The sequence below is a fragment of the Scyliorhinus torazame genome, chromosome 7 (genome assembly GCF_047496885.1).
Source record: "Scyliorhinus torazame isolate Kashiwa2021f chromosome 7, sScyTor2.1, whole genome shotgun sequence".
NCBI classification, from domain to species: Eukaryota; Metazoa; Chordata; class Chondrichthyes; order Carcharhiniformes; family Scyliorhinidae; genus Scyliorhinus; species Scyliorhinus torazame.
This window is the reverse complement of record NC_092713.1, coordinates 172759286-172785494: the sequence shown is the minus strand read 5'-3', so window position 1 is coordinate 172785494 and position 26209 is coordinate 172759286. Positions and strand designations below refer to the sequence as shown.

The 26209-nt window shown below is 54.5% G+C and overlaps 1 protein-coding gene across 6 annotated transcripts in view; it reads left to right on the top strand.

Annotated features, from left to right (window-relative positions):
• tnr (tenascin R (restrictin, janusin)) overlaps positions 1 to 26209 on the top strand; it is a 793807-nt gene that overhangs the window by 635198 nt on the left and 132400 nt on the right. For all 6 annotated transcript variants that reach the window (XM_072511798.1, XM_072511799.1, XM_072511802.1 and 3 more), the window contains one exon: positions 10481 to 10613. In XM_072511798.1, the coding sequence (XP_072367899.1) occupies positions 10481 to 10613 (133 nt within the window). The remainder of the gene's footprint in view (positions 1 to 10480; positions 10614 to 26209) is intronic.

Genomic DNA, 26209 nt, shown 5'->3' with positions numbered 1-26209 from the left:
CGACAGACACAGCACAGACTGTGATACAGATCACTGTCTGCTCTACACCAACAGACACAGCACTGACTCTGATACAGATCACACTCTGCTCTACACCGACACACACACAGCACTGACTGTGATACAGATCTAAATCTGCTCTCCACCAACACGCACAGCACTGACTGTGATACAGATCACTCTCTGCTCTACACAAACACACACAGCACTGACTGTGATACAGACCTAAATCTGCTCTCCACCAACACGCACAGCACTGACTGTGATACAGATCACTCTCAGCTCTACACCAACACACACACAGCACTTACTGTGATACAGATTGCTCTCTGCTGTACATCAACACACACGCAGCGCTTACTGTGATACAGATTGCTCTCTGCTCTACATCAACACACACAGCACTGACTGTGATACAGATCACTCTCTGCTCTACACCAACACACACACAGCACTGACTGTGATACAGATCACTCTCTGCTGTACACCAACACACACAGCACTAACTAAGATTACAGAGCGCACTCTGCTCTACACAAACACACACAGCACTGACTGTGATACTGATTGCACACTGCTCTACACCAACACACACAGCACTGACTGTGATACAGATCACTCTCTGCTCTACATCATCACAGACAGCACTGACTGTGATACAGATCGCACTCTGCTGTACACCAACACACACACAGCAGTTACTGTGACACAGATCACTCCCTGCTCTGCACCAACACAGACAGCACTGACTGTGATATAGATTGCACTCTGCTCTACATCAACACACACAGCACTGACTGTGATGCAGATCACTCTCTACTCTACACCAACACACACAGCACTGACTGTGATATAGATTGCACTCTGCTCTACATCAACACACGCAGCACTGACTGTGATACAGATCATTGTCTGCTCTACACCAACACACACAGCACTGACTGTGATATATATTGCACTCAGCTCTACATCAACACATGCAGCACTGACTGTGATACAGATCACTGTCTGCTCTCCACCAACAGACACAGGACTGACCCTGATACAGATCACACTCTACACCAACACACACAGCACTGGCTGTGATACAGATCACTCTCTGCTCTACAACAACCCACACACAGCACTGACTGAGATACAGAACTCTCTCTGCTCTACACCAACACACACACCACTGACGGTGATACAGTTCACTCTCTGCTGTACACCGACACACACACTGCACTGTCTGTGACACAGATCACTCCCTGCTCTAAACGAACACACACACAGCACTTACTGTGATACAGATCACTCTCTGTTCTACAGCAACACACACAGCACTGACTGTGATGCACATCACACTCTGCTCTGCACCAACACACACAGCACTGACTGGGATACAGAACTCTCTCAGCTCTACACCAACACACACACCTCACTGAATGTGATACAGATCACTGTCTGCTCGACACCAAAAAACACAGTAATTACTGTGATACAGATCACTCTCTGCTCCACACCAACACACACACAGCACTGACTGTGATACAGGTCACTCGCTGCTCTACACCAACACACACACAGCACTTACTGTGATACAGATCACTCTCTGTTCTACAGCATCACATACAGCACTGACTGTGATACAGATCTAAATCTGCTCTCCACCAACACACAGTACTGACTGTGATACAGTTTACTCTCTGCTCTACACCAACACACACACAGCACTGACTGTGATATAGATCACTCTCAGCTCTACACCAACACACACAGCACTGACTGTGATACAGATCACTGTCTGCTCTACACCAACAGACACAGCACTGACTCTGATACAGATCACACTCTGCTCTACACCGACACACACACAGCACTGACTGTGATACAGATCACTCTCTGCTCTACACAAACAAACACAGCACTGACTGTGATATATATTGCACTCTGCTCTACATCAACACACACAGCACTGAGTGTGATACAGATCACTGCCTGCTCTGCACCAACACACACACAACACTGTGATACAGTTCACTCTCTGCTCTGCCCTACCCAGAACAAAGAAATCTATCCGGGAGTAGACTTTGTGTACATGGGAGAAGAAAGAAAATTCCCTGGCCTGCGGCCTTGCAAACCGCCATGGGTCCACTCCCCCCATCTGATCCATAAACCCCCCAAGTACCTTGGCCGCCGCCGGCCTCTTTCCAGTCCTTGATTTGGAGCGGTCCAGTGCTGGATCCAACACTGTATTGAAGTCCCCTCCCATTATCAGGCCTCCTATCTCCAGGTCCGGAATGCGCCCCAACATGCGCTTCATGAATCCTGCATCATCCCAGTTCGGGGCGTATACGTTTACCAACACCACCCACGTCCCTTGCAGCCTACCGCTCACCATAACATATCGCCCTCCATTGTCCGCTACAATAGTCTTGGCCTTGAATGACACCCGCTTTCCCACCAATATTGCCACCCCTCTATTCTTCGCGTCCAGTCCCGAGTGGAATACCTGTCCTACCCATCCCTTTCTTAACCTGACCTGGTCCGCCACCTTCAGGTGTGTCTCTTGGAGCATGGCCACGTCCGCCTTCAGTCCCTTTAAGTGCGCGAACACTCGAGCCCTCTTCACCGGCCCATTCAGGCCCCTCACATTCCACGTTATCAGCCGGATTGGAGGGGCTCTCACCCCCCCCCCCCCCCCCCCCCCCCACGCCCCGCCGACTAGCCATCTCCTTTTCTGGGACAGTCCCATGTCCACGCCTCCCTCACCCTCCAGTCCCCCAGAGGGGGGACCCCCGTCCCGACCACCTCTTCTGTGTCCCATTCCCTTTCGGCCAGTGCAGCAGCAACCCTTTCCCCCCCCCCCACCCCCCCCGCTAGACCCCTGTCTAGCTTTTTTGCTCCCCCATGTCACTCCCGTAAGTCAGCTGACGCCTGCTGACCCTGGCTTCCCCTGCCTTCCCATTGACCTCCCCGCGTGGGAGTCTCCCAATCCATATGCATTCCTTCGTTCCCCTTCCCGCCTTTCCAAAGCCCGCTCCGCCCCCTCTGGCGCAGCTCCTGTAGCCCCCAGCCCATGTAACATTTCCTGCGCGTGATTGACCCCCTATATACAACAACCATCACACATCAAACCCCAAAACATCCCCCTACCCTCACAAACCCTCAGTTAGAGTCCAACTTTTCGGCTTGTACAAAGGTCCACGCCTCTTCAGGCGTTTCGAAGTAATAGTGTTGGCCCTTGTATGTGACCCACAGTCGCGCTGGCTGCAGCATTCCGAATTTCACTTCTTTCCGGTACAACGCCGCTTTGGCCCGGTTGAAACCCGCTCTCCGCTTTGCAACCTCCGTGCTCCAGTCCGGGTATATTCGGATCTCTGCATTGTCCCACTTACTGCTCCGCTCCTTCTTGGCCCATCTCAGGACCCACTCTCTGTCCGTGAACCGGTGGAACCTCACCACCATCGCCCTTGGCGGATCATTTGCCTGGAGCTTCTTCGCCAGCTCCCGATGTGCCCCGTCCAACTCCAGCGGCCTCGAAGGGGCCTTCGTGCCCATCATCGCCTCGAGCATCGTGCTCGCGTATGCCCCGGCATCAGCCCCCTCCACTCCCTCAGGGAGACCCAGGATTCGCAGATTCTTTCTCCTTGACCTGTTCTCCAGGTCTTCGAGTCTTCCCGCCCACCTCTTGTGTAGCGCCTCGTTCTGCTCCACTCTCACCGCCAGGCCCACGAGCTCGTCCTCGTTCTGACTGACTCTTTTCTGTACCTCCTGGATCTTAGCTTCGTGGGCCTTCTGGGTGATCCCGAGTCCTTCAATTGCCGAAAGCATAGGCGCCAACATCTCCTTGTGCATCTCCTCGTGCTGCTCCTCGAAGCAGCGCTTGATAAACTCCTGCAGCTCCCCTTTGTCCCTGGCCGCCGCCATTTTGTTTTCTTTCCCTCGCTTCTCCCGTTGCTCCAGTGCCGCTCCTTTGGCCGTTACACTTCTGGTCAGTTTCATAGAAGTTGGCAGTGTTTGCTTCACCAGTCTGCCCCAAAACGTCTATGGAAACTCCTGAAAAAGGTCTGAGAGTCGGTTCCAGACGGGAGCTGCCGAATGCGCGACCTACTCCTCCATGGCCGCCACCAGAAGCCTCGTCCCCACCTCTTCAATGGCCTTGGTCGATCCTTTCACAATTGTTCCCTCTGCTGCTAGAATTCACCTTTGATAGAGTCAAGTCAGATTGCAGCTTTAAGCTTGCCCTTCCCCCGCCTGCATGCTGCAAGAGGCCTCTGTCTATTGCTGCAGCTCAAGCCAAATCTTTTACTGTTTCTGCCGGGTCTGGCAGCCAAAAGACACAACATTCCTGGGGGACACCGTCAGGGGAATGCTGCAGTCTTCTTCCCACACCGGGAAATGTCAAACAAATGCCGTGGGGGCCCTGTAAAAGAGCCCAAATGTCCGTTCCAAGTGGGAGCTACCGAATATGCGACCTAGCTCTGCATAGCCGCACCCGGAAGTTCATCCTTCGACATTAAACGCAAGGCGCACAATAATTGGGATCAAAAAGACAACAGGTGCATCAGCAAAGAAAACGGCTCCAGTGAACACCAAGGCAGGGACGATCAGCACCAATACAACGAGCAGTTGGAGAGATTGTACGATACTACCTGGAGTTGTATTCTAGGGGAAACATTTACCACAGAAGCTCTAGACGCCACAGAAAGCCGGCCGGCCATGGCAGAGTGGGATGCTGTAAGTACAGCGGAGGGGCTGAGCAAAGCTATTGATTCTCCTGCCATGGCGAAAGCTCACTCTGCTGATGTTCTACAGTCTGAAATCATAAATCACAGGAAACTGGCACTTCTGCCCAGGAGGGAGCAGGCAGTGAGTGCGTGTGTGTGTGTATGTGATTGTGAATGTGTGTGTGAGTATGTGTGTGTGCTGTGTGTCTGTGTGTGAGTATGTGTGTGTGTTTGTGTCTGTGTGTCTCTGTGTGTGAGTATGTGTGTGTGTTTGTGTCTGTGTGTCTCTGTGTGTGAGTATGTGTGTGTGTTTGTGTCTGTGTGTCTCTGTGTGTGAGTATGTGTGTGTGTTTGTGTCTGTGTGTCTCTCTGTGTGAGTATGTGTGTGTGTTTGTGTCTGTGTGTCTCTGTGTGTGAGTATGTGTGTGTGTTTGTGTCTGTGTGTCTGTGTGTGAGTATGTGTGTGTGTTTGTGTCTGTGTGTCTCTGTGTGTGAGTATGTGTGTCTGTGTGTCTCTGTGTGAGTATGTGTGTGTGTTTGTGTCTGTGTGTGTCTCTGTGTGAGTATGTGTGTGTGTTTGTGTCTGTGTGTGTGAGTATGTGTGTGTGTTTGTGTCTGTGTGTATGTGCGTGTGTTTGTGTCTGTGTGTCTCTGTGTGTGAGTATGTGTGTGTGTTTGTGTCTGTGTGTCTCTGTGTGTGAGTATGTGTGTGTGTTTGTGTCTGTGTGTCTCTGTGTGTGAGTATGTGTGTGTGTTTGTGTCTGTGTCTCTGTGTGTGTGAGTATGTGTGTGTTTGTGTCTGTGTGTCTCTGTGTGTGAGTATGTGTGTGTGTTTGAGTCTGTGTGTGAGTATGTGTGTGTGTTTGTGTCTGTGTGTGAGTATGTGTGTGTGTTTGTGTCTGTGTGTGAGTATGTGTGTGTGTTTGTGTCTGTGTGTCTCTGTGTGTGAGTATGTGTGTGTGTTTGTGTCTGTGTGTCTCTCTGTGTGAGTATGTGTGTGTGTTTGTGTCTGTGTGTCTCTGTGTGTGAATATGTGTGTGTGTTTGTGTCTGTGTGTCTCTCTGTGTGAGTATGTGTGTGTGGTTGTGTCTCTCTGTGTGAGTATGTGTGTGTGTGTTTGTGTCTGTGTGTCCCTGTGTGTGAGTATGTGTGTGTGTTTGTGTCTGTGTGTCTCTGTGTGTGAGTATGTGTGTGTGTTTGTGTCTGTGTGTGAGTATGTGTGTGTTTGTGTCTGTGTGTCTCTGTGTGTGAGTATGTGTGTGTGTTTGAGTCTGTGTGTGAGTATGTGTGTGTGTTTGTGTCTGTGTGTCTCTGTGTGTGAGTATGTGTGTGTTTGTGTCTGTGTGTCTCTCTGTGTGAGTATGTGTGTGTGTTTGTGTCTGTGTGTCTCTCTGTGTGAGTATGTGTGTGTGTTTGTGTCTGTGTGTCTCTGTGTGTGAGTATGTGTGTGTGTTTGTGTCTGTGTGTCTCTCTGTGTGAGTATGTGTGTGTGTTTGTGTCTGTGTGTCTCTGTGTGTGAGTATGTGTGTGTGTTTGTGTCTGTGTGTCTCTGTGTGTGAGTATGTGTGTGTGTTTGTGTCTGTGTGTCTCTCTGTGTGAGTATGTGTGTGTGTTTGTGTCTGTGTGTCTCTCTGTGTGAGTATGTGTGTGTGTTTGCGTCTGTGTGTCTCTGTGTGTGAGTATGTGTGTGTGTTTGTGTCTGTGTGTCTCTGTATGTGAGTATGTGTGGGTGTTTGTGTCTGTGTGTCTCTCTGTGTGAGTGTTTGTGTCTGTGTGTCTCTGTGTGTGAGTATGTGTGTGTGTTTGTGTCTGTGTGTCTCTCTGTGTGAGTATGTGTGTGTGTTTGTGTCTGTGTGTCTCTGTGTGTGTCTCTGTGTGTGAGTATGTGTGTGTGTTTGTGTCTGTGTGTCTCTGTGTGTGAGTATGTGTGTGTTTGTGTCTGTGTGTCTCTGTGTGTGAGTATGTGTGTGTGTTTGTCTCTGTGTGTGGGTATGTGTGTGTGTTTGTGTCTGTGTGTCTCTGTGTGTGAGTATGTGTGTGTGTTTGTGTCTGTGTGTGTTTGTGTCTGTGTGTCTCTGTGTGTGAGTATGTGTGTATGTTTGAGTCTGTGTGTGAGTATGTGTGTGTGTTTGTGTCTGTGTGTCTCTGTGTGTGAGTATGTGTGTGTGTTTGTGTCTGTGTGTCTCTCTGTGTGAGTATGTGTGTGTTTGTGTCTGTGTGTGAGTATGTGTGTGTGTTTGTGTCTGTGTGTCTCTGTGTGTGAGTATGTGTGTGTGTTTGTGTCTGTGTGTCTCTGTGTGTGAGTATGTGTGTGTGTTTGTGTCTGTGTGTCTCTGTGTGTGAGTATGTGTGTGTGTTTGTGTCTGTGTGTCTCTCTGTGTGAGTATGTGTGTGTGTTTGTGTCTGTGTGTCTCTGTGTGTGAGTATGTGTGTGTGTTTGTGTCTGTGTGTCTCTGTGTGTGAGTATGTGTGTGTTTGTGTCTGTGTGTCTCTCTGTGTGAGTATGTGTGTGTGTTTGTGTCTGTGTGTCTCTCTGTGTGAGTATGTGTGTGTGTTTGTGTCTGTGTGTCTCTGTGTGTGAGTATGTGTGTGTGTTTGTGTCTGTGTGTCTCTCTGTGTGAGTATGTGTGTGTGTTTGTGTCTGTGTGTCTCTGTGTGTGAGTATGTGTGTGTGTTTGTGTCTGTGTGTCTCTGTGTGTGAGTATGTGTGTGTGTTTGTGTCTGTGTGTCTCTCTGTGTGAGTATGTGTGTGTGTTTGTGTCTGTGTGTCTCTCTGTGTGAGTATGTGTGTGTGTTTGCGTCTGTGTGTCTCTGTGTGTGAGTATGTGTGTGTGTTTGTGTCTGTGTGTCTCTGTATGTGAGTATGTGTGGGTGTTTGTGTCTGTGTGTCTCTCTGTGTGAGTGTTTGTGTCTGTGTGTCTCTGTGTGTGAGTATGTGTGTGTGTTTGTGTCTGTGTGTCTCTCTGTGTGAGTATGTGTGTGTGTTTGTGTCTGTGTGTCTCTGTGTGTGTCTCTGTGTGTGAGTATGTGTGTGTGTTTGTGTCTGTGTGTCTCTGTGTGTGAGTATGTGTGTGTTTGTGTCTGTGTGTCTCTGTGTGTGAGTATGTGTGTGTGTTTGTGTCTGTGTGTCTCTGTGTGTGGGTATGTGTGTGTGTTTGTGTCTGTGTGTCTCTGTGTGTGAGTATGTGTGTGTGTTTGTGTCTGTGTGTGTTTGTGTCTGTGTGTCTCTGTGTGTGAGTATGTGTGTATGTTTGAGTCTGTGTGTGAGTATGTGTGTGTGTTTGTGTCTGTGTGTCTCTGTGTGTGAGTATGTGTGTGTGTTTGTGTCTGTGTGTCTCTCTGTGTGAGTATGTGTGTGTTTGTGTCTGTGTGTGAGTATGTGTGTGTGTTTGTGTCTGTGTGTCTCTGTGTGTGAGTATGTGTGTGTGTTTGTGTCTGTGTGTCTCTGTGTGTGAGTATGTGTGTGTGTTTGTGTCTGTGTGTCTCTGTGTGTGAGTATGTGTGTGTGTTTGTGTCTGTGTGTCTCTGTGTGCGAGTATGTGTGTGTGTGTTTGTGTCTGTGTGTCTCTGTGTGTGAGTATGTGTGTGTGTTTGTGTCTGTGTGTCTCTGTGTGTGAGTATGTGTGTGTGTTTGTGTCTGTGTGTCTGTGTGTGTGAGTATGTGTGTGTGTTTGTGTCTGTGTGTGTGAGTATGTGTGTGTGTTTGTGTCTGTGTGTCTCTGTGTGTGAGTATGTGTGTGTGTTTGTGTCTGTGTGTCTGTGTGTGAGTATGTGTGTGTGTTTGTGTCTGTGTGTCTCTGTGTGTGAGTATGTGTGTGTTTGTGTGTCTCTGTGTGTGAGTATGTGTGTGTGTTTGTGTCTGTGTGTCTGTCTGTGTGTGTGTGTTTGTGTCTGTGTGTCTCTGTGAGTATGTGTGTGTGTTTGTGTCTGTGTGTGAGTATGTGTGTGTGTTTGTGTCTGTGTGTCTCTGTGTGTGGGTTTGTGTCTGTGTGTCTCTGTGTGTGAGTATGTGTGTGAGTATGTGTGTGTGTTTCTGTGTGTGTGTTTCTGTGTGTGTGTTTGTGTCTGTGTGTCTCTGTGTGTGTCTCTGTGTGTGTGTTTGTGTCTGTGTGTCTCTGTGTGTGAGTATGTGTGTGTGTTTTGTGTCTGTGTGTCTCTGTGTGTGAGTATGTGTTTGTGTGGTGCCGCAATCTACCCGAATGGGGACAGTGTCTGTAGTGGACGAGATTAACTAGGTGTTTCCCGGCGCTCAGAGCGCTGAGAAGCACCCCGCTCACGCCCATCCGGGTTGATCGGGGCCTTAGCGTGGAACTTCTCCCCATTTTCTGCACTGAGGAGCTCTGCTCACTGGAACACCTCAGTGCAGCAAGAGACCGCGACGTCTGTTTTAAATCTCCCAAGCCCCCGATGCTTCCCTGGATTCCCCCCTCCCCAAGCCTGCCTCAACTCCCTCTATGGAGGTTCTTGGTCCCCCCCCCCCCCCGCAACCCTCCATAGGGCACACCCTGGCCCGATCACCGCTGCGCAAAAAATGCCAGCTTGGCATCCTGGCAGTGCTCCGTCCAGCTGGCAATGCCAGTGAGCAGCACAGCAGCACTGTCGCTTCACAGCTCCATGGTCCCAGGTTCCCGGCTTGGGTCACTGTCTGTGCAGAGTCTGCATGTTCTCTCCCTGTGTCTGTGTGGGTTTCATCGAGCGCTCCGGTATCCTCCCACAAGTCCCAAAAGACGTGCTGTTTGGTGAATTGGACATTCTGAATTCTCCCTCCGTGTACCCGAACAGGTGCCGGAATGTGGAGACTCGGGGATTTTCACGGTAACTTCATTGCAGTGTTAAGGTAAGCCTACTTGTGACAATAAAGATTATTATTACCTGGCAAATTTGGCAATGCCAGGCTGGCACCCAGGTGGCATTGCCAGGGTGCCAGGCAAGCAAGCCAGGGTGCCCTGGTGGCATCAGCAGTGTTTGGGTACCACCCTGCCCAGAGGGCATGCACCTGGGGGCCTCCAATCCCCTGGGAGACCCCAATGAATGCCATTGTGTCTGATCCCCATTTTGGAGCCGAGTACTGAACGGTACTCACCTGAGGTGTCCAAGGTGAGGGAGTTAGATCCCACGCCGATTGTGCATGTGTAGTATGCATGCTTGTCTGTGTTTGTGTGTGCCTGTTTGTGTGTGTGTATGTGCATGTGTTTGTATGCGTGCTTGTCTGTGTTTGTGTGTGCCTGTTTGTGTGCACGTGTATGTGCATGTTTGCATGTGGCTGTGTTTGAGTGTGTGTGTGATATGATTGTGACCCTTTACAAGAACAAGGATGACCCAATAATTGTAATAACTGTTGCTGCATCTCCCTGCATCATAGGGAAAGTATTTTTCCATGTTGCCCCGTCAAACTGCAGATCCTGCCTCAACACATCTACCCGGAATCCAAGTTGGTGTCAGGACTGGGGGATCTACACTTGACATGATCTGCTCAATCCGACAGCTACACGTGAAATGCTGTCTTTACTTTTTATGGGAGAAAGATTCACCCTTTATGTGAAGGACAGTTGCCTGTCTACCTTCCTGATTGGGCTCGCTCTAATTTTTAGGTTGTGTTCCCCTGTCCTAGACTTGTCTCCTGCAAGGTGTGCATGCCATGTTTAAACATTAACAGTCTGAGGATCAGAGCTGTCTATGAATGGAAGTTCTGGAGGGTGGGATCTCTGGTTTTTCTGGGAAATGACTGAGATCAGGCCCTGATGTCTTGTTTCTCTCACACACTCGTACAGGAGCTGATACTGGATGCAGAGGATACTTGGATTCAACTGGAGGGCCTGTCAGAAATGACTACGTACTCTCTGAGACTCCAGTCCGCACACGGCGCCATGAGAAGTGCAGCAGAAGACACCTCATTCACAACAGGTATGGGTGGTGTGAATGTGCAAACATGCGAGTGCCTTTCTCCGGCCTGAGGACAGGAATCCATCTGACACAAAGATGTCAAAGAGAAAATGCTGGAAGATGCAGAAAGATGTGTTGAATATAACTCTTAAACAATAACTCACTAAAATAAGTTCTGGAATGTTCTCCTTGGATGTTACCACCTCTAGCCTCATCCTCTAACATGCTCCCCAGAACCATAAAAGCATAGAATTCCTACAGTGCCCATTCAGCCCATTGAGTTTGCACCAACCCTTCGAAAGAACAGCCTGTCTAGACCCATTCCCCCACCCTATCCCTGTAACCCCACCCAACCTGCACATCCCTGAACACTAAGGGGCAATTGATCATGGCCAGTCCACCTCACCTGCACATCTCTGGAGAGAAAGCTCTCGGTGTGAATTCTCTGCCGGCAGGATTCTCCCTTCTGCCGGCAGCACATTCCTGCCCGTGGGTTTCCCAGTGGCTTGGGTGCTTACAATGGGAAATCCCATTGGGCAGCGGTGGAAACGGAGAATCCCGCTGCCATTGACGGCACGCCATCAAGAAACACGCGGTTGGGGAGGCGGAGAATTCACTCCCTCATTTGGATCTGAGCAAAGGTCAGACAAGCGCTGTGAAATTTGCAAAGTAGTAAAGAATTCAAGAAAAGATTTGTTTATATGTTCAAGATGTCAATGAAAGGATGGGAACGCAAAACGTCACCAGCATATCGCCACCCCCCCCCAAAACAAAACTCAAATGTATCTCAATTTCATCAAATTCAAATTCCACCAAATCCGTAATTTTTGTCAACCCCCTATGTTAGAAGCCTATACCTGGGGCGTCATTCTCCGACCCCCCAGCGGGTCGGAGAATGGCCGTTGGCCGCCGTGAATCCCGCCCCTGCCGGTTGCCGAAGTCTCCGAAGGGAGAAAAGTCGGCGGGGCGTTAATGGCGCCGCTGCCGCGGAGAATGTCACGGGTCTGCGCAAGGCAGCCGATTTTCGGCCTGCCGATATTCTCCCTTCCGGATGGGCCGAAGTCCCGTCGACGTGATGACCGTACACGGCGACGTGAATGAAACCTCCTTTTCATCGGCGTGACCCCGACCAGCGTAGAGGTGAGTGACGGCCTGGGGGGGTTGGCTCTGGGCAGGCGATGGCGTGGCCGCAGTCTGAATGCGTGAGGAGAGGTGTGTCTCGGGTTGTGTGTGTGTGTGTGCGGCGGGCGGGGGGTGTGTGGTTAGAATAGGCTGGGCTCCGGGGGAGTGCCGGGAGGGGGTCCGTGCCGGGGAGGGGGATGGGGGGGTTCCGTGCCGGGGAGGGGGATGGGGGGGTCCGTGCCGGGGAGGGGAATGGGGGGTCCGTGCCAGGTTGGAGGTTGGGGGGGGGTCCGTGCCGGGGTGGAGGTTGGGGGGGGTCCGTGCTGGGGAGGGGGATGGGGGGTCCGTGCCGGGGTGGAGGTTGGGGGGGGGGGGTCCGTGCCGGGGAGGGGGATGGGGGATCCGTGCCGGGGTGGAGGTTGGGGGGGGTCCGTGCCGGGGAGAGGGATGGGGGGTCCGTGCCGGGGTGGAGGTTGGGGGGGGTCCGTGCCGGGGAGGGGGAAGGGGGGTCCGTGCCGGGGTCGAGGTTGGGGGATCCATGCCGGGGTGGAGGTTGGGGGGGGGGTCCGTGCCGGGGTGGAGGTTGGGGGGGGTCCGTCAGGGTGGAGGTTTGGGGGGGGTCCGTGCCGGGGAGGGGGATGGGGGGGTCCGTGCCGGGGTGGAGGTTGGGGGGGGTCCGTGCCGGGGAGGGGGATGGGGGGGTCCATGCTGGGGTGGAGGTTGGGGGGGGTCTGTGCCGGGGAGAGGGATGGGGGGTCCGTGCCGGGGTGGAGGTTGGGCGAGGGTCCGTGCCGGGGTGGAGGTTGGGGGGGGTCCGTGCCGGGGAGGGGGATGGGGAGTCCGTGCCGGGGAGGGGGACGGGGGGTCCGTGCCGGGGTGGAGGTTGGGGGGGGTCCATGCCGGGGAGGGGGGTGGGGGGTCCGTGCCGGGGTGGAGGTTGGGGGGGGTCCGTGCCGGGGAGGGGGATGGGGGGTACGTGCCGGGGTGGAGGTTGGGGGGGGTCCGTGCCGGGGAGGGGGATGGGGGGTCCGTGCCGGGGTGGAGGTTGGGGGGGGGGGTCCGTGCCGGGGAGGGGGATGGGGGGTCCGTGCCGGGGTGGAGGTTGGGGGGGTTCCTTGCCGGGGAGGGGGATGGGGGGTCCGTGCCGTGGTGGAGGTTGGGGGGGTCCGTGCCGGGGTGGAGGTTGGGGGGGGGGGGTCCGTGCCGGGGAGGGGGATGGGGGGTCCGTGCCGGGGTGGAGGTTGGGGGGGTCCGTGCCGGGGAGGGGGATGGGGGGTCCGTGCCGGGGAGGGGGATGGGGGGTCCGTGCCGGGGTGGAGGTTGGGGGGGGGGTCCGTGCCGGGGAGGGGGATGGGGGGTCCGTGCCGGGGTGGAGGTTGGGGGGGGTCCTTGCCGGGGAGGGGGATGGGGGGTCCGTGCCGTGGTGGAGGTTGGGGGGGTCCGTGCCGGGGTGGAGGTTGGGGGGGGGGGGTCCGTGCCGGGGAGGGGGATGGGGGGTCCGTGCCGGGGAGGGGGATGGGGGTCCGTGCCGGGGTGGAGGTTGGGAGGGGTCCGTGCCGGGGTGGAGGTTGTGGGGGGGGTCCGTGCCGTGGTGGAGGTTGGGGGGGGGTCCGTGCCGGGGAGGGGGATGGGGATGGGGGTCCGTGCCGGGGTGGAGGTTGGGAGGGGGGTCCGTGCCGGGGTGGAGGTTGGGGGGGGGGTCTTTGCCAGGGGGGAGTCCGTGCCGGGGTGGAGGAAGGGGGGGGGTATGTGCCGGGGAGGGGGATGGGAGGTCCGTGCCGGGGAGGGGGATGGGGGGCGTCCGTGCCGGCGAGGGGGATGGGGGGTCCGTGCCGGGGTGGAGGTTGGGGGGGAGGTCCCTGCCGGGGTGGGGGATGGGGCGGGGTCCGTGCCGGGGTGGAGGTTGGCGGGGGGTCCGTGCCGGGGTGGAGGTTGGGGGGGGGTCCGTGCCGGGGAGGGGGATGGGGGGTCCGTGCCGGGGTGGCGGTTGGGGGGGGGGTCCGTGCCGGGTTGGAGGTTGGGGGGGGGTCCGTGCCGGGGTGGAGGTTGGGGGGGGGTCCGTGGAGGTTGGGGGGGGGGTCCGTGCCGGTGTGGAGGTTGGGGGGGGTCCGTGCCTGGGTGGAGGTTGGGGGGGGGGGTCCGTGCCGGGGAGGGGGATGGGGGGTCCGTGCCGGGGAGGGGGATGCGAGGGCAAGTGAGTTGGTCCACCTGGCCAGGTGCCAGCCTCCAACAGTTGGACCCATGCGGTCCATGCCACCTGGCTGGGGGGAGGAGGGGATATGGGCAATGATGACATGTCGTCGTTCCCCTCCCCCCCCCCCACCAGGCCGTCATGTTTTCCGATCATCCAGCGATGTTGGCCGCCGTGGCGGCAGCCGCTCATGTCTATGTTGCCCTGGATGATGAGGAGGAGGAGGAGGAGGAGCGTGCCAGAGAGGCGGCGCAGGCTGCCGCAGAGGGACAGGCGGCAGCCGCCCAGGCTGGAGGGACACCTGACCGACAGGACGAGGAGGGGGAGGAGGACGTCGCGGCCCCACGGCAACGGAGGCACCCGAGGGCGCCCCATGTGTACCGGCCCTGGCAGTCATGCCAGGACCTCACGGACCGGGAATGCAGGAGGAGACTCCGGATGAGGAGGGAAACCGTGGCACACATCTGCCACCTGCTGGCACACCTGTCACCGCGTGGCACTGGTGGGGGACACCCTCTCCCCGTGTCTGTCAAGGTTACGGTGGCCCTGAACTTTTATGCAACGGGGTCATTCCAGGCACTGAGTGGGGACCTGTCCGGCATATCGCAGACATCGGTGCATCCGGGCAGTGACAGATGCCCTATATGCCATGGCGCACCGCTACATCCGCTTCCCCGTGGACCGGGCCAGCCAAGATGCCCGGGCCGTGGGCTTCTCTGCCGTGGCCGGGTTCCCCATGGTCCAGGGCGCGATCGATGGGATGCACGTCACCGTGCGGCCACCTGCAGATAACAGGGCCATGTTCACCAATAGGAAGGGGACCTAGTCGATGAACATACAGGTGGTCTGCGACCACTGCATGATGATACTGCACGTCTGCGCCCGTTACCCAGGCAGTGTACACGACTCATACATGTTGTCGCGGTCATCCATCCCCGGCATGTACGAGGGACGCCATCCCCGGCTGAGGGGCTGGTTGCTGGGCGACGGGCTACCCATTGCGATCGTGGCTGATGACGCCTATACGGAGGCCACGCAATGAGGCGGAGAACCGCTACAATGATGCCCATGTAGCGACAAGGGGAGTGATCGAGAGGTGCTTTGGCGTGCTGAAGATGCGTTTCAGGTGCCTGGACCTCTCTGGGGGCGCCCTCCAGTATCGGTCAGATAGGGTCGGCCGCATCATTGTGGTGTGCTGCGTCCTGCACAACATAGCCCAGCAGAGGGGCGCTGTGCCGCAGGCAGAGGAGGGCGGAGTGGAGGAGCAGCAGGAAGAGGCCCAGTCCTCCCCAGATGAGGGGGATGGGGGCAATGGTCAGGGCAGACGGGGTAGACACAGGCAGGTGGCTGTCCACCGTTACCGGCTGGCCCAGCGGGCACGGGACAGACTGATAGACGCCCGCTTCACTGACTAGATGGGCGTGGGAATCGGGTAGTATGGCCACAGACCGCACACCATGGCAACAGCCGACCACCCACACCCCCCACCCATCCACCCACCCAGCACCCTCACCCCCCTCCCCAACCCCACCCACCCCACCCGCATGCACACCACCCCCCCCCCCCATTGCCGATCCACCTGCGGCACAACGGGCCGGGCTCACACAGTTGCGGGTGGACACGTGTCTATTGCAGGCCATGGAGGATGATGACAACCCGCCCTGCGATGAGCTCCTGGCTCTACATCGTTGGACTATGTCTGACCCATGGCCACAGTACCACCATCCACCCGGACCATCCCTGCATGTGGCTGTGACACTGCAGTGCACGGTCCCGTCCTCTGCCCGGGGGATGTTGATGGCGGCCCAGGGGGAAGGGGGCAGACTCACCTGGGGCTGAGGTAAGACCACCCCTCACACACACACTTGCGCTCAACGTACATGACACCCCCGCATGCTTGGACAGAGCACAAAGGCAGCTTCTGTAGGTGTAACATTGACTTTAATAACCAAAGGAGTTCATGCGCGTGCCCTAGCCCCTAAAACTCATCTGTGCCCTGCACCCGTGCCAACTTACTGAGTGTCTAATTGTTTGGCCTTACGGGCCCTTTGACTACGTCTACGTGGTTCCCCAGACGGTACAGCAGAATTAGAGGTGGACTCCTGTGATTCCTGCCCTCTGACACTGGATCCCTTTGGCGGCCGTTTCCTGGGGCGTCCTGGCCTAGATGGGCCAGGCTGCGGCCCGGGCGACTGGGATGGCGAGCTGCCAGCCTGTCCTGCCCGTTGCCCACCCGATGCACCTGGGACGGAAGGGGGGGAGTCCGAGGTGTCGCGGTGTACCGGGACCTCCCCTACAGGGGGAGCCGGGACGGACCACACCACCTCCTCCTCCCTCGGGGTGCCCGATGGCACCCAGGCCTCTACATGGGTGGGGGATGCAAACGGACTGGCCATCCGACACCCCCCCGACATCTGGCGCTGCCAGTCCTGGAGGCCCGTGCTGGTATCGACAGGGGTCTGCAGGTGTGCAGCCATGGAGCCCAGGGGGTTGGCAAACCCTGTCTGTGACAGTGCGACGCCGGCTCGCACATGGCCACTGGCGCCGATGCCCTCAGCGATTGCCTGCAGAGACTGGGCCATGGCCTGCTGAGACTGGGCCATGGCCTGCAGAGACTGGGCTATGGCGTTGAGCGCCTCTGCCATCTGGCACTGGCTCATGGCCTCCTGTGAGAGGGCAGCCATTTCCTGGGCCACAGACGCCGCCTGCACGGAAAGCCCCAGGCCTCGCAAACCGTTCCCCATGTCTGACACCGTCGCACCCATTGCCTCCACCGCGGACGCCACCCGTGCGGTGTCAGCTTGGGTGGCACGCATGACCGGCACCACTCCCAGCTCCTGGACGCGGGTGGACTCCTCCACCTGCGACTGCAGCCGCCGCAAGCCGCCCGTCACCCTCTTCGCTCGTCTCCGGGTCGGTGGTTGCATCGGATCTATGTGTGGGTGTGGTAACTCCAGGAACCCGGGATCCATCTGGGCGGCAGATGTTCGCTTGGGCTGGGCTGCCCTCCAACCGCCCGGCCCCTCTGCTGCTCCTACCTCCACCTGCTGTACCGGGACGGCTGTGCTGTGCGCACCAGTGAGTGTACCAGACGCCTCATCACTAAAGCGCCCAACCGAGGTGAGTGTTTCTGCGATGGTGGAGGGTGTTGGTGACAGCAGTGGCGTTGTGTCGTGCTCTTCGTCCCACTCTGAGTCCATGGCACTTTGGGGTGGGGGTTCGTCTCCACCCATCCACTCTGAGTCACTGTCCGGTATTTCGTCTTCCTGGGTAGCGCTGTCCCGGGTAGGGGTGTCCTGGGCAGTGCTGTCCCGGGCAGTGCTGTCCCGGGCAGTGCTGTCCCGGGTAGTGGTGTCCCGGGTAGTGGTGTCCCGGGTAGTGGTGTCCCGGGTAGTGGTGTCCCGGGTAGTGGTGTCCCGGGTAGTGGTGTCCCGGGTAGTGGTGTCCCGGGTAGTGGTGTCCCGGGTAGTGGTGTCCCGGGTAGTGGTGTCCCGGGTAGTGGTGTCCCGGGTAGTGGTGTCCCGGGTAGTGGTGTCCCGGGTAGTGGTGTCCCGGGTAGTGGTGTCCTGGGTAGTGGTGTCCTGGCTCGGATGTGACGGGGGCCTGTGGCTGCCCCCCTCGTCGCTGGGTGGTCGCTCCCGCACGTGACGGGGGTGTCGTCTCCCTGTTGCTCCAGGTCTCTCCGTCTCCCGTGGCCCCCGAGGGGCATCCTGCGGGCGTCGCATGCTGGAGGGTGCGGGTCTCTCTGTCTCCCGTGGTGTGCGAGGGGCATCCTGCGGGCGCCGCATGCTGGAGGGTGCTGGTCTCTCCGTCTCCCGTGGTGTGCGAGGGGCATCCTGCGGGCATCGCATGCTGGAGGGTCCGGGTCTCTCCGTCTCCCGTGGCCTCCGAGGGGCATTCTGCGGGCGTCGCATGCTGGAGGGTTCATGTCTCTCCGTCTCCCGTGGCCTCCGAGGGGCATCCTGCGGGCGGTCTGCATCTGCGGGGATGGGTGCCTGGACATTTGGTCCTGCGATACACAATGAAGCATGCATGGTTAGACATCAGGCAGTGATCAGGTGATATGGGGGAGGGGGATATAGGGGAGGGGGGATATGGGGACGGGCTGTCGGTGGCTCACTTGCTACTACGCCCCCGACCTCTGCATCAGCAACCTCCCGGTCCTCAGGTCCGCCAGCCAGTTCCGGGTCCCTTTCCTCGTGTTCGGTCAGTGGCCTCTCATCAGCGGGGCCTCCTCCAGTCCTCACATGCTCCCTATTGTTGTGTGCGCGCTTATCCTGTGGGGGGGGGGTGGGGTGGCAGGGGTAAAAGGCAACACTGTTAGGCAGGTATATGAATGCACGCCATCGGTTGCGCGTGTATTGCAGAGGTTAAGGTTAGGGCTGGATTCACTTGGGGATATGGGGGAGGGGGGGGATATGGGGGAGGGGGGGGATATGGGGGAGGGGGGGATATGGGGGAGGGGGGATATGGTGGAGGGGGGGATATGGGGGAGGGGGGATATGGGGGAGGGGGGGATTATGGGGGAGGGGGGATATGGGGGAGGCTCACCCTGCCTGCTCTGACGAGGTCGTTCACCTTCTTGTGGCACTGGGTGCCTGTCCGTGGTGTCAGGGCCACAGCGGTGACGGCTTCTGCCACCTCCCTCCACAGACGCCGGCTGTGGCGTGGGGCAACTCTGCGGCCGTGCCCGGGATACAGGGCGTCCCTCCTCTGCTCCACCGCGTCCAGGAGCGCCTCCACATCCCGTGACTCGAACCTCGGGGCTGAGCGGCGGCCAGCCATCCAGTCGGGTGTTGCGGTCGGGTGTTCCGGTTGGGTGGGGGGGGAGCAGCGCGGCCTTATGAGCTGTCACGCCATGCGGCGCGTATGACGCTGCACGGCGTGTACCACTGTGCAAGCGCGGATCCCGTTACGTCACTGCTAGCCCATTTCGGGCCAGAGACTTTCGACCCATTTTTCCGACGTGACGCAAGTCGGATTTGCGCCGTTGTTTGCGCCGATCGGCGGACTTTCCGCCGATAACGGAGAATTTTGCCCCTTGTCTTTAATTGTTTAAGTGGATGGAAATTTATTGAATGGAAATTTGCTTGAACCTGTATCAATGGGCAGACAGTGAAACTGTTGTTTTTGGGTTGGAAGGCGCATGCTTGTAATTCTATAAATAAATGGATATAAAAGTGTGTAAAGATTGGCTTTCTGGGATAAAGCTATTCTATCTCAGGTTATAACAAAATATTACCCCAGCGATAAAACCAAATGCATCCTAATATTAGCTGATTTATAAAGTCTAATATCTGCATCGAAGGGGCGGCATGTGGCGCAGTGGATAGCACTGGGACTGCGGCGCTGAGGACCTGGGTTCGAATCCCTGCCCTGGCTCACTGTCCGTGTGGAGTTTGCACATTCTCCCCATGTCTGCGTGGGTTTCACCCCCACAATCAAAAGATGTGCAGATTAGGTGGATTGGCCACTCTAAATTGCCCCTTAAGTGGAAAAAAAAAATTGGGTACTCTAAATTAAAATATATATATATCTGCATTGAAAGCTGATATAATCTCTATCATCACTGACCACTCACCCTGATGAAATGTAATTTTGCCAAACTCCGTACCATCCAATTCTGAAACTTCTGTGGAACTGCAGTTCCCACTCATTAAGAACAGGAGGCCATTCAGCCCATCGAGACCCTCATTTAAACAGATCATGGCTGGTCTGCATCTTTACTCTATCCACTTGCCTTGACTCTCTGGCCAGAATTTCACATTCTGCCTCCAGCTGTTTTTTTAGTTGGGGGGAGGGTTCCCTCTAGGTCCCTGCCTGCTTCTGCCCGCCCCGTCCCGACCATACACGGCAATTTTACACTGAGGCATGCAAGTCCTTGGATGTGGAGCCCACCTTTGCCCCAATTGAAGCCCTTAAGTGGACAATTATTGGGGAAGCAAGATCTTGTCATCCAAAAAAATAGGCCTGTATCTTTGTAAACCCTTGTCCCTCAAAATGTTATCAATCTGATTTGAAATGAGTTATCTTCATGTGAGTTAGTTCCACGTCCATCTGAAGGGTCGTTTTTCTAAAAGGCATCCTAGGACCAAGCCCTTGCACCCTCCCAACATCCTCAACATCAAATGGGCATTGGGTGAGGCTAGGTATTGGGCTAAAATGTGATGTGACCACAATAAACTGATCTTTCCTGCCATATCTCCCAGGTATAAATATTGGCTTGTGTGATTGTGGTAGAGTCCCTGATGGGACTGAGATTATAGCTGAGTAATGAGTCAGTGCCGTCGGGAGGGGGGGGGCAGAAAGTTGGTGAGAATGTGTGAGTGTGCAAATATTATACAGCAACATTTCTCACAAGACAAAAAAACACTGAAATTGCAGAATTATCACTGAATTCAATTTGCTTTTGCCTCGATCCCGAATCCCACAGACTCGCAACTCTATGCATAAAGAATTTCTCCTGATCTCTAGTCCAAATTTCTTACTTTATATTTTATTTGGCTCCTCGTTCGTCTCTTCCAACCACTCTGCTTCTCTGTCCCATAACCATGCTTTCATATATTTAATAGCTTCTTTATAATCACTCCATAATCTGCATAATTCCCACTTGTTTGGTCTGGGGAATGAACAATGTTCACCGTTAAACGTGCTAAAATCTGTGCACAGATGTTTTGGGGCTTTTCAGTTGAGATGTTTATTAATCCACGTTGCATTTCAGCACCTTGCCTTCTACTGTGATCTGAGAAATGTGTGAAAGGCCCAACAAAAAGCAGGGCTCTTTAACCAACCAGGTTGAACAATTCTTACTGAGACACACAGACACTAAATTAGGAAATAAAAAAGCAGAAAGTAAAAATTGGATTTAAATAATGCACAGAAAATAAAATAACAAACAGAAGCTACAGATGGGACGAAGATAGCCAGAACAATGTTTTTTTTAAGCTCAAACAGTAATTTATTCTGAGGGGATGAGACTCCATACTCATATTAAAAAAAAAAATTGAAAGCAGAAAGGTTGGTCAGTATTAGTTATGACTTAGAACAGTGGTGTCCAGCCTTTTACAGGTGTTGGCACACCTTTACACTATGAAAGAATTTTGAGCAACTCCTATTTTCTCTACCTTCTTCCCTGATTGGGAACTTCATTTTTAACTTCTCTCTGTCCTGTTTTTTTTTTTTCCCGCTCACTGCCCCTCTCGCTTCTCCCAGGGTTTTAATGCGCTCCTTGAGTTTTCGCTCTTGGTGCAGGCACAAGGCAGACCTGCATCTCCAGCATGGGCCTGAGCAACATTAAAAAATCTCAACTGTGCGGCTCTTTCCCGGTCTGCGCATGTGTGGCTCTTTTCCGGTCTGCGCATGTGCGGGAGGCCCTGGTCTCATCGGGTCTCGGAAATGCCAATCACTGAGCTGAAGAGAAGATTCGTTTTAGATTAATTACATGGATTTTGAATCTTTTCACGTGGCACACTTTGGAGGGGCGCTCGCACACTGGTTAGGAACCATTGACTTAGCATACGTTGGAAACTCACTTACCCTGAATGTCCCAGTCCAGCTCTTCAGGTGGTTTTTAGTGCAGAGTGAAAGGGCAAGTCCAAAAATGTGCGAGCTCGATGGGACTACTAGGAAGAGGGTAGGGGAGAGGGCCGAGGCAGGGTACTCTTTCAGACGGTCGGTGCCCACCCCAGTCCAACGCCGGCATCTCCACATCATGGTTGTAGTTAAGGAGGAAGTGTGTGAGACATTGGATGGAATTAATATTGTATGTGAGGAAGAATTCAAGAGTATAACATCTTTGTAAGTAGAGAAATCACCAGGCCTGGAGGAGATATGTTAAACAAAGCAAGGGAAGAAATTGCGGAGGATATGTCAGACTTTTCTGGAAGATTGGAGTACTTCAGGACAGCTCTTGTTGTACCATTCCTTAAAAAGGAGGAATTGGAGTAATTGTAGGTTAGTTAGCTTAACTTTAGGTGTGGGCACACTCTTGGAATCAATTCTGAGGGACAGTGTAAACCTTTGTTTAGAAAGGCAGAGATTAAAGTCAACATGGAACTGTTAAGGGGAGGTCATGCCTGACTAATTGGTTCCAACCTTGTGTTTGTGGCAGGAACCAAAGGGTAATGTTTGACGGGTGTATCTGACTGGAAGGCTGTTTCCACTGGGGTTCCACAGGGCTCAGTACTGATTCCCTTGATTTTTGTAGTTTATATTGATAATTTAGATTTAAAAGTAGGGGGTTTGATAAAGAAATTTGCAGATAATACATCAATTGGCCATGTGGTTGACAGTGAGAAGGAAGTTTTAGACTGCAGGAAGGGAAGTGTAAAATGGAATTCAATCCAGAGAATTGTGAGGTAATCCATTTTGGGAGCTGAATATGGCTAAGTGAATTCACAATAAATGGGAGGATTTTGAATAATGTGGGGGACGGCAGAGACTATGAAGTGTAGTGAATGCCCACAGATCCAAAAATAAATGGGTAGGTCAGGAAGGTAGTTAGGAAGTCTAACAATCAGATATCCTTCATTTATTAGCTAATTGAGGCTTAGTGCAGGGAGACTGTTAGGTCGACCATAAGAACTGTGCATAGTTCTGTCACCACATTACAGGAAAGTTGTTCCTACATTGGAGAGGAAGATTTCTGAGAATGTTACGAGGACTGGAGAATCGTAACAATGAGGAAGAATTGGGTTGGCTGGGATAATTCCCTGCGGAACTGGATAGGCTGGGATTGTTCCCTGCAGAACTGGATAGACTGGGATTGACCCACATGGAGCTGGTTAGACTGGGATTGATCCCCATGGAGCTGGATAGACTGGGATTGGTCCCCATGGAGCTGGATAGACTGGGATTGGTCTCCATGGAGCTGGATAGACTGGGATTGGTCTCCATGGAGCTGGATAGACTGGGATTGGTCCCCATGGAGCTGGATAGACTGGGATTGGTCTCCATGGAGCTGGATAGACTGGGATTGGTCTCCATGGAGCTGGATAGACTGGGATTGGTCTCCATGGAGCTGGATAGACTGGGATTGGTCTCCATGGAGCTGGATAGACTGGGATTGGTCTCCATGGAGCTGGATAGTCTGGGATTGATCCCCATGGAGCTGGATAGACTGGGATTGATCCCCATGGAGCTGGATAGGCTGGGATTGGTCTCCATGGAGCTGGATAGACTGGGATTGGTCTCCATGGAGCTGGATGGTCTGGGATTGATCCCCATGGAGCTGGATAGACTGGGATTGATCCCCATGGAGCTGGATAGGCTGGGATTAGTCTCCATGGAGCTGGATAGGCTGGGATTGGTCTCCATGGAGCTGGATAGACTGTGATTGGTCTCCATGGAGCTGGATAGACTGGGATTGGTCTCCATGGAGCTGGATAGACTGGGATTGGTCTCCATGGAGCTGGATAGTCTGGGATTGGTCTCCATGGAGCTGGATAGACTGGGATTGGCCTCCGTGGAGCTGGATAGACTGGGATTGGTCTCCATGGAGCTGGATAGACTGGGATTGGTCTCCATGGAGCTGGATAGACTGGGATTGGGTCTCCATGGAGCTGGATAGTCTGGGATTGATCCCCATGGACCTGGATAGGCTGGAATTGGTCTCCATGGACCTGGATAGACTGGGATTGGTCTCCATGGAGCTGGATAGGCTGGGATTGGTCTCCATGGAGCTGGATAGACTGGGATTGGTCTCCCTGGAGCTGGATAGACTGGGATTGGTCTCCATGGAGCTGGATAGACTGGGATTGTTCCCCATGGACCTGGATAGACTGGGATTGATCCCCATGGAGCTGGATAGACTGGGATTGGTCTCCATGGAGCTGGAAAGACTGGGATTGTTCCCCATGGAGCTGGATAGAATGGGATTGATCCCCATGGAGATGGATAGACTGGGATTGGTCCCCATGGAGCTGGATAGGCTGGGATTGGTCTCCATGGAGCTGGATAGACTGGGATTGGTCTCGATGGAGCTGGATAGACTGGGATTCATCCCCATGGAGCTGGATAGACTGGGATTGGTCTCCATGGAGCTGGAGAAGCTGGGATTGGTCTCCATGGAGCTGGAGAGGCTGGGATTGTTACCCATGGAGCTGGATAGTCTGGGATTGATACCAATGGAGCTGGATAGACTGGGATTGATCCCCGTGGAGCTGGATAGACTGGGATTGGTCTTCATGGAGCTGGATAGGCTGGGATTGGTCTCCATGGAGCTGGATAGGCTGGGATTGGTCTCCATGGAGCTGGATAGTCTGGGATTGATCCCCATGGAGCTGGATAGACTGGGATTGGTCTCCATGGAGCTGGATAGGTTGGGAGTGTTCCCCATGGAGCTGGATAGTCTGGGATTGATCCCCATGGAGCTGGATAGACTGGGATTGGTCTCCATGGAGCTGGGTAGACTGGGATTGGTCTCCATGGAACTGGATAGACTGGGATTGGTCTCCATGGAGCTGGATAGGCTGGGATTGGTCTCCATGGAGCTGGATAGACTGGGATTGGTCTCCATGGAGCTGGATAGACTGGGATTGGTCTCCATGGAGCTGGATAGTCTGGGATTGATCCCCATGGAGCTGGATAGGCTGGGATTGGACTCAATGGAGCTGGATAGGCTGGGATTGGTCTCCATGGAGCTGGATAGACTGGGATTGTTCCCCATGGAGCGGGATAGACTGGGATTGGTCTCCATGGAGCTGGATAGGCTGGGATTGTTCCCCATGGAGCTGGATAGTCTGGGATTGATCCCCATGGAGCTGGATAGACTGGGATTGGTCTCCATGGAGCTGGATTGACTGGGATTGGTCTCCATGGAGCTGGTTAGACTGGGATTGATCCCCATCGAGCTGGATAGACTGGGATTGGTATCCATGTAGCTGGATAGACTGGGATTGGTCTCCATGGAGCTGGATAGACTGGGATTGGTGTCCATGGAGCTGGATAGACTGGGATTGGTCTCCATGGAGCTGGATAGGCTGGGATTGATTCCCATGGAGCTGGATAGACTGGGATTGGTCTCCATGAAGCTGGATAGACTGGGATTGGTCTCCATGGAGCTGGATAGTCTGGGATTGGTCTCCATGGAGCTGGATAGACTGGGATTGGTCTCCATGGAGCTGGATAGACTGGGATTGGTCTCCATGGAGCTGGATAGTCTGGGATTGATCACCATGGAGCTGGTTAGACTGGGATTGATCCCCATGGAGCTGGATAGACTGGGATTGGTCCCCATGGAGCTGGATAGTCTGGGATTGATCCCCATGGAGCTGGATAGACTGGGATTGGTCTCCATGGAGCTGGATAGGCTGGGATTGATCCCCATGGAGCTGGGTAGACTGGGATTGATCCCCAAAGAGCTGGATAGACTGGGATTGATCCCCATGGTGCTGGATAGACTGGGATTGGTCACCATGGAGCTGGATAGGCTGGGATTGATCCCCATGGAGCTGGATAGACTGGGATTGATCCCCATGGAGCTGGATAGACTAGGATTGATCCCCTTGGAGCTGGATAGACTGGGATTGGTCTCCATGGAGCTGGATAGACTGGGATTGGTCTCCATGGAGCTGGATAGACTGGGATTGGTCATCATGGAGCTGGATAGACTGGGATTGGTCTCCATGGAGCTGGATAGACTGGGATTGGTCTCCATGGAGCTGGATAGACTGGGATTGATCCCCATGGAGCTGGATAGACTGGGATTGGTCTCCATGGAGCTGGATAGACTGGGATTCGTCTCCATGGAGCTGTATAGGCTGAGATTGTTCCCCATGGAGCTGGATAGACTGGGATTGATCCCCATGGAGCTGGATAGACTGGGATTGGTCTCCATGGAGCTGGATAGACTGGGATTGGTCTCCATGGAGCTGGATAGACTGGGATTGATCACTATGGAGCTGGTTAGACTGGGATTGATCCCCATGGAGCTGGATAGACTGGGATTGGTCTCCATGGAGCTGGATAGTCTGGGATTGATCCCCATGGAGCTGGATAGACTGGGATTGGCCTCCATGGAGCTGGAGAGGCTGGGACTGATCCCCATGGAGCTGGATAGACTGGGATTGATCCCCATGGAGCTGGATAGATTGGGATTGATCCCCATGGAGCTGGATAGACTCGGATTGGTCTCCATGGAGCTGGATAGACTGGGATTGGTCTCCATGGAGCTGGATAGTCTGGGATTGATCCCCATGGTGCTGGATCAACTGGGATTGGTCTCCATGGAGCTGGATAGGCTGGGATTAATCCCCATGGAGCTGGATAGACTGGGATTGATCCCCATGGAGCTGGATAGACTAGG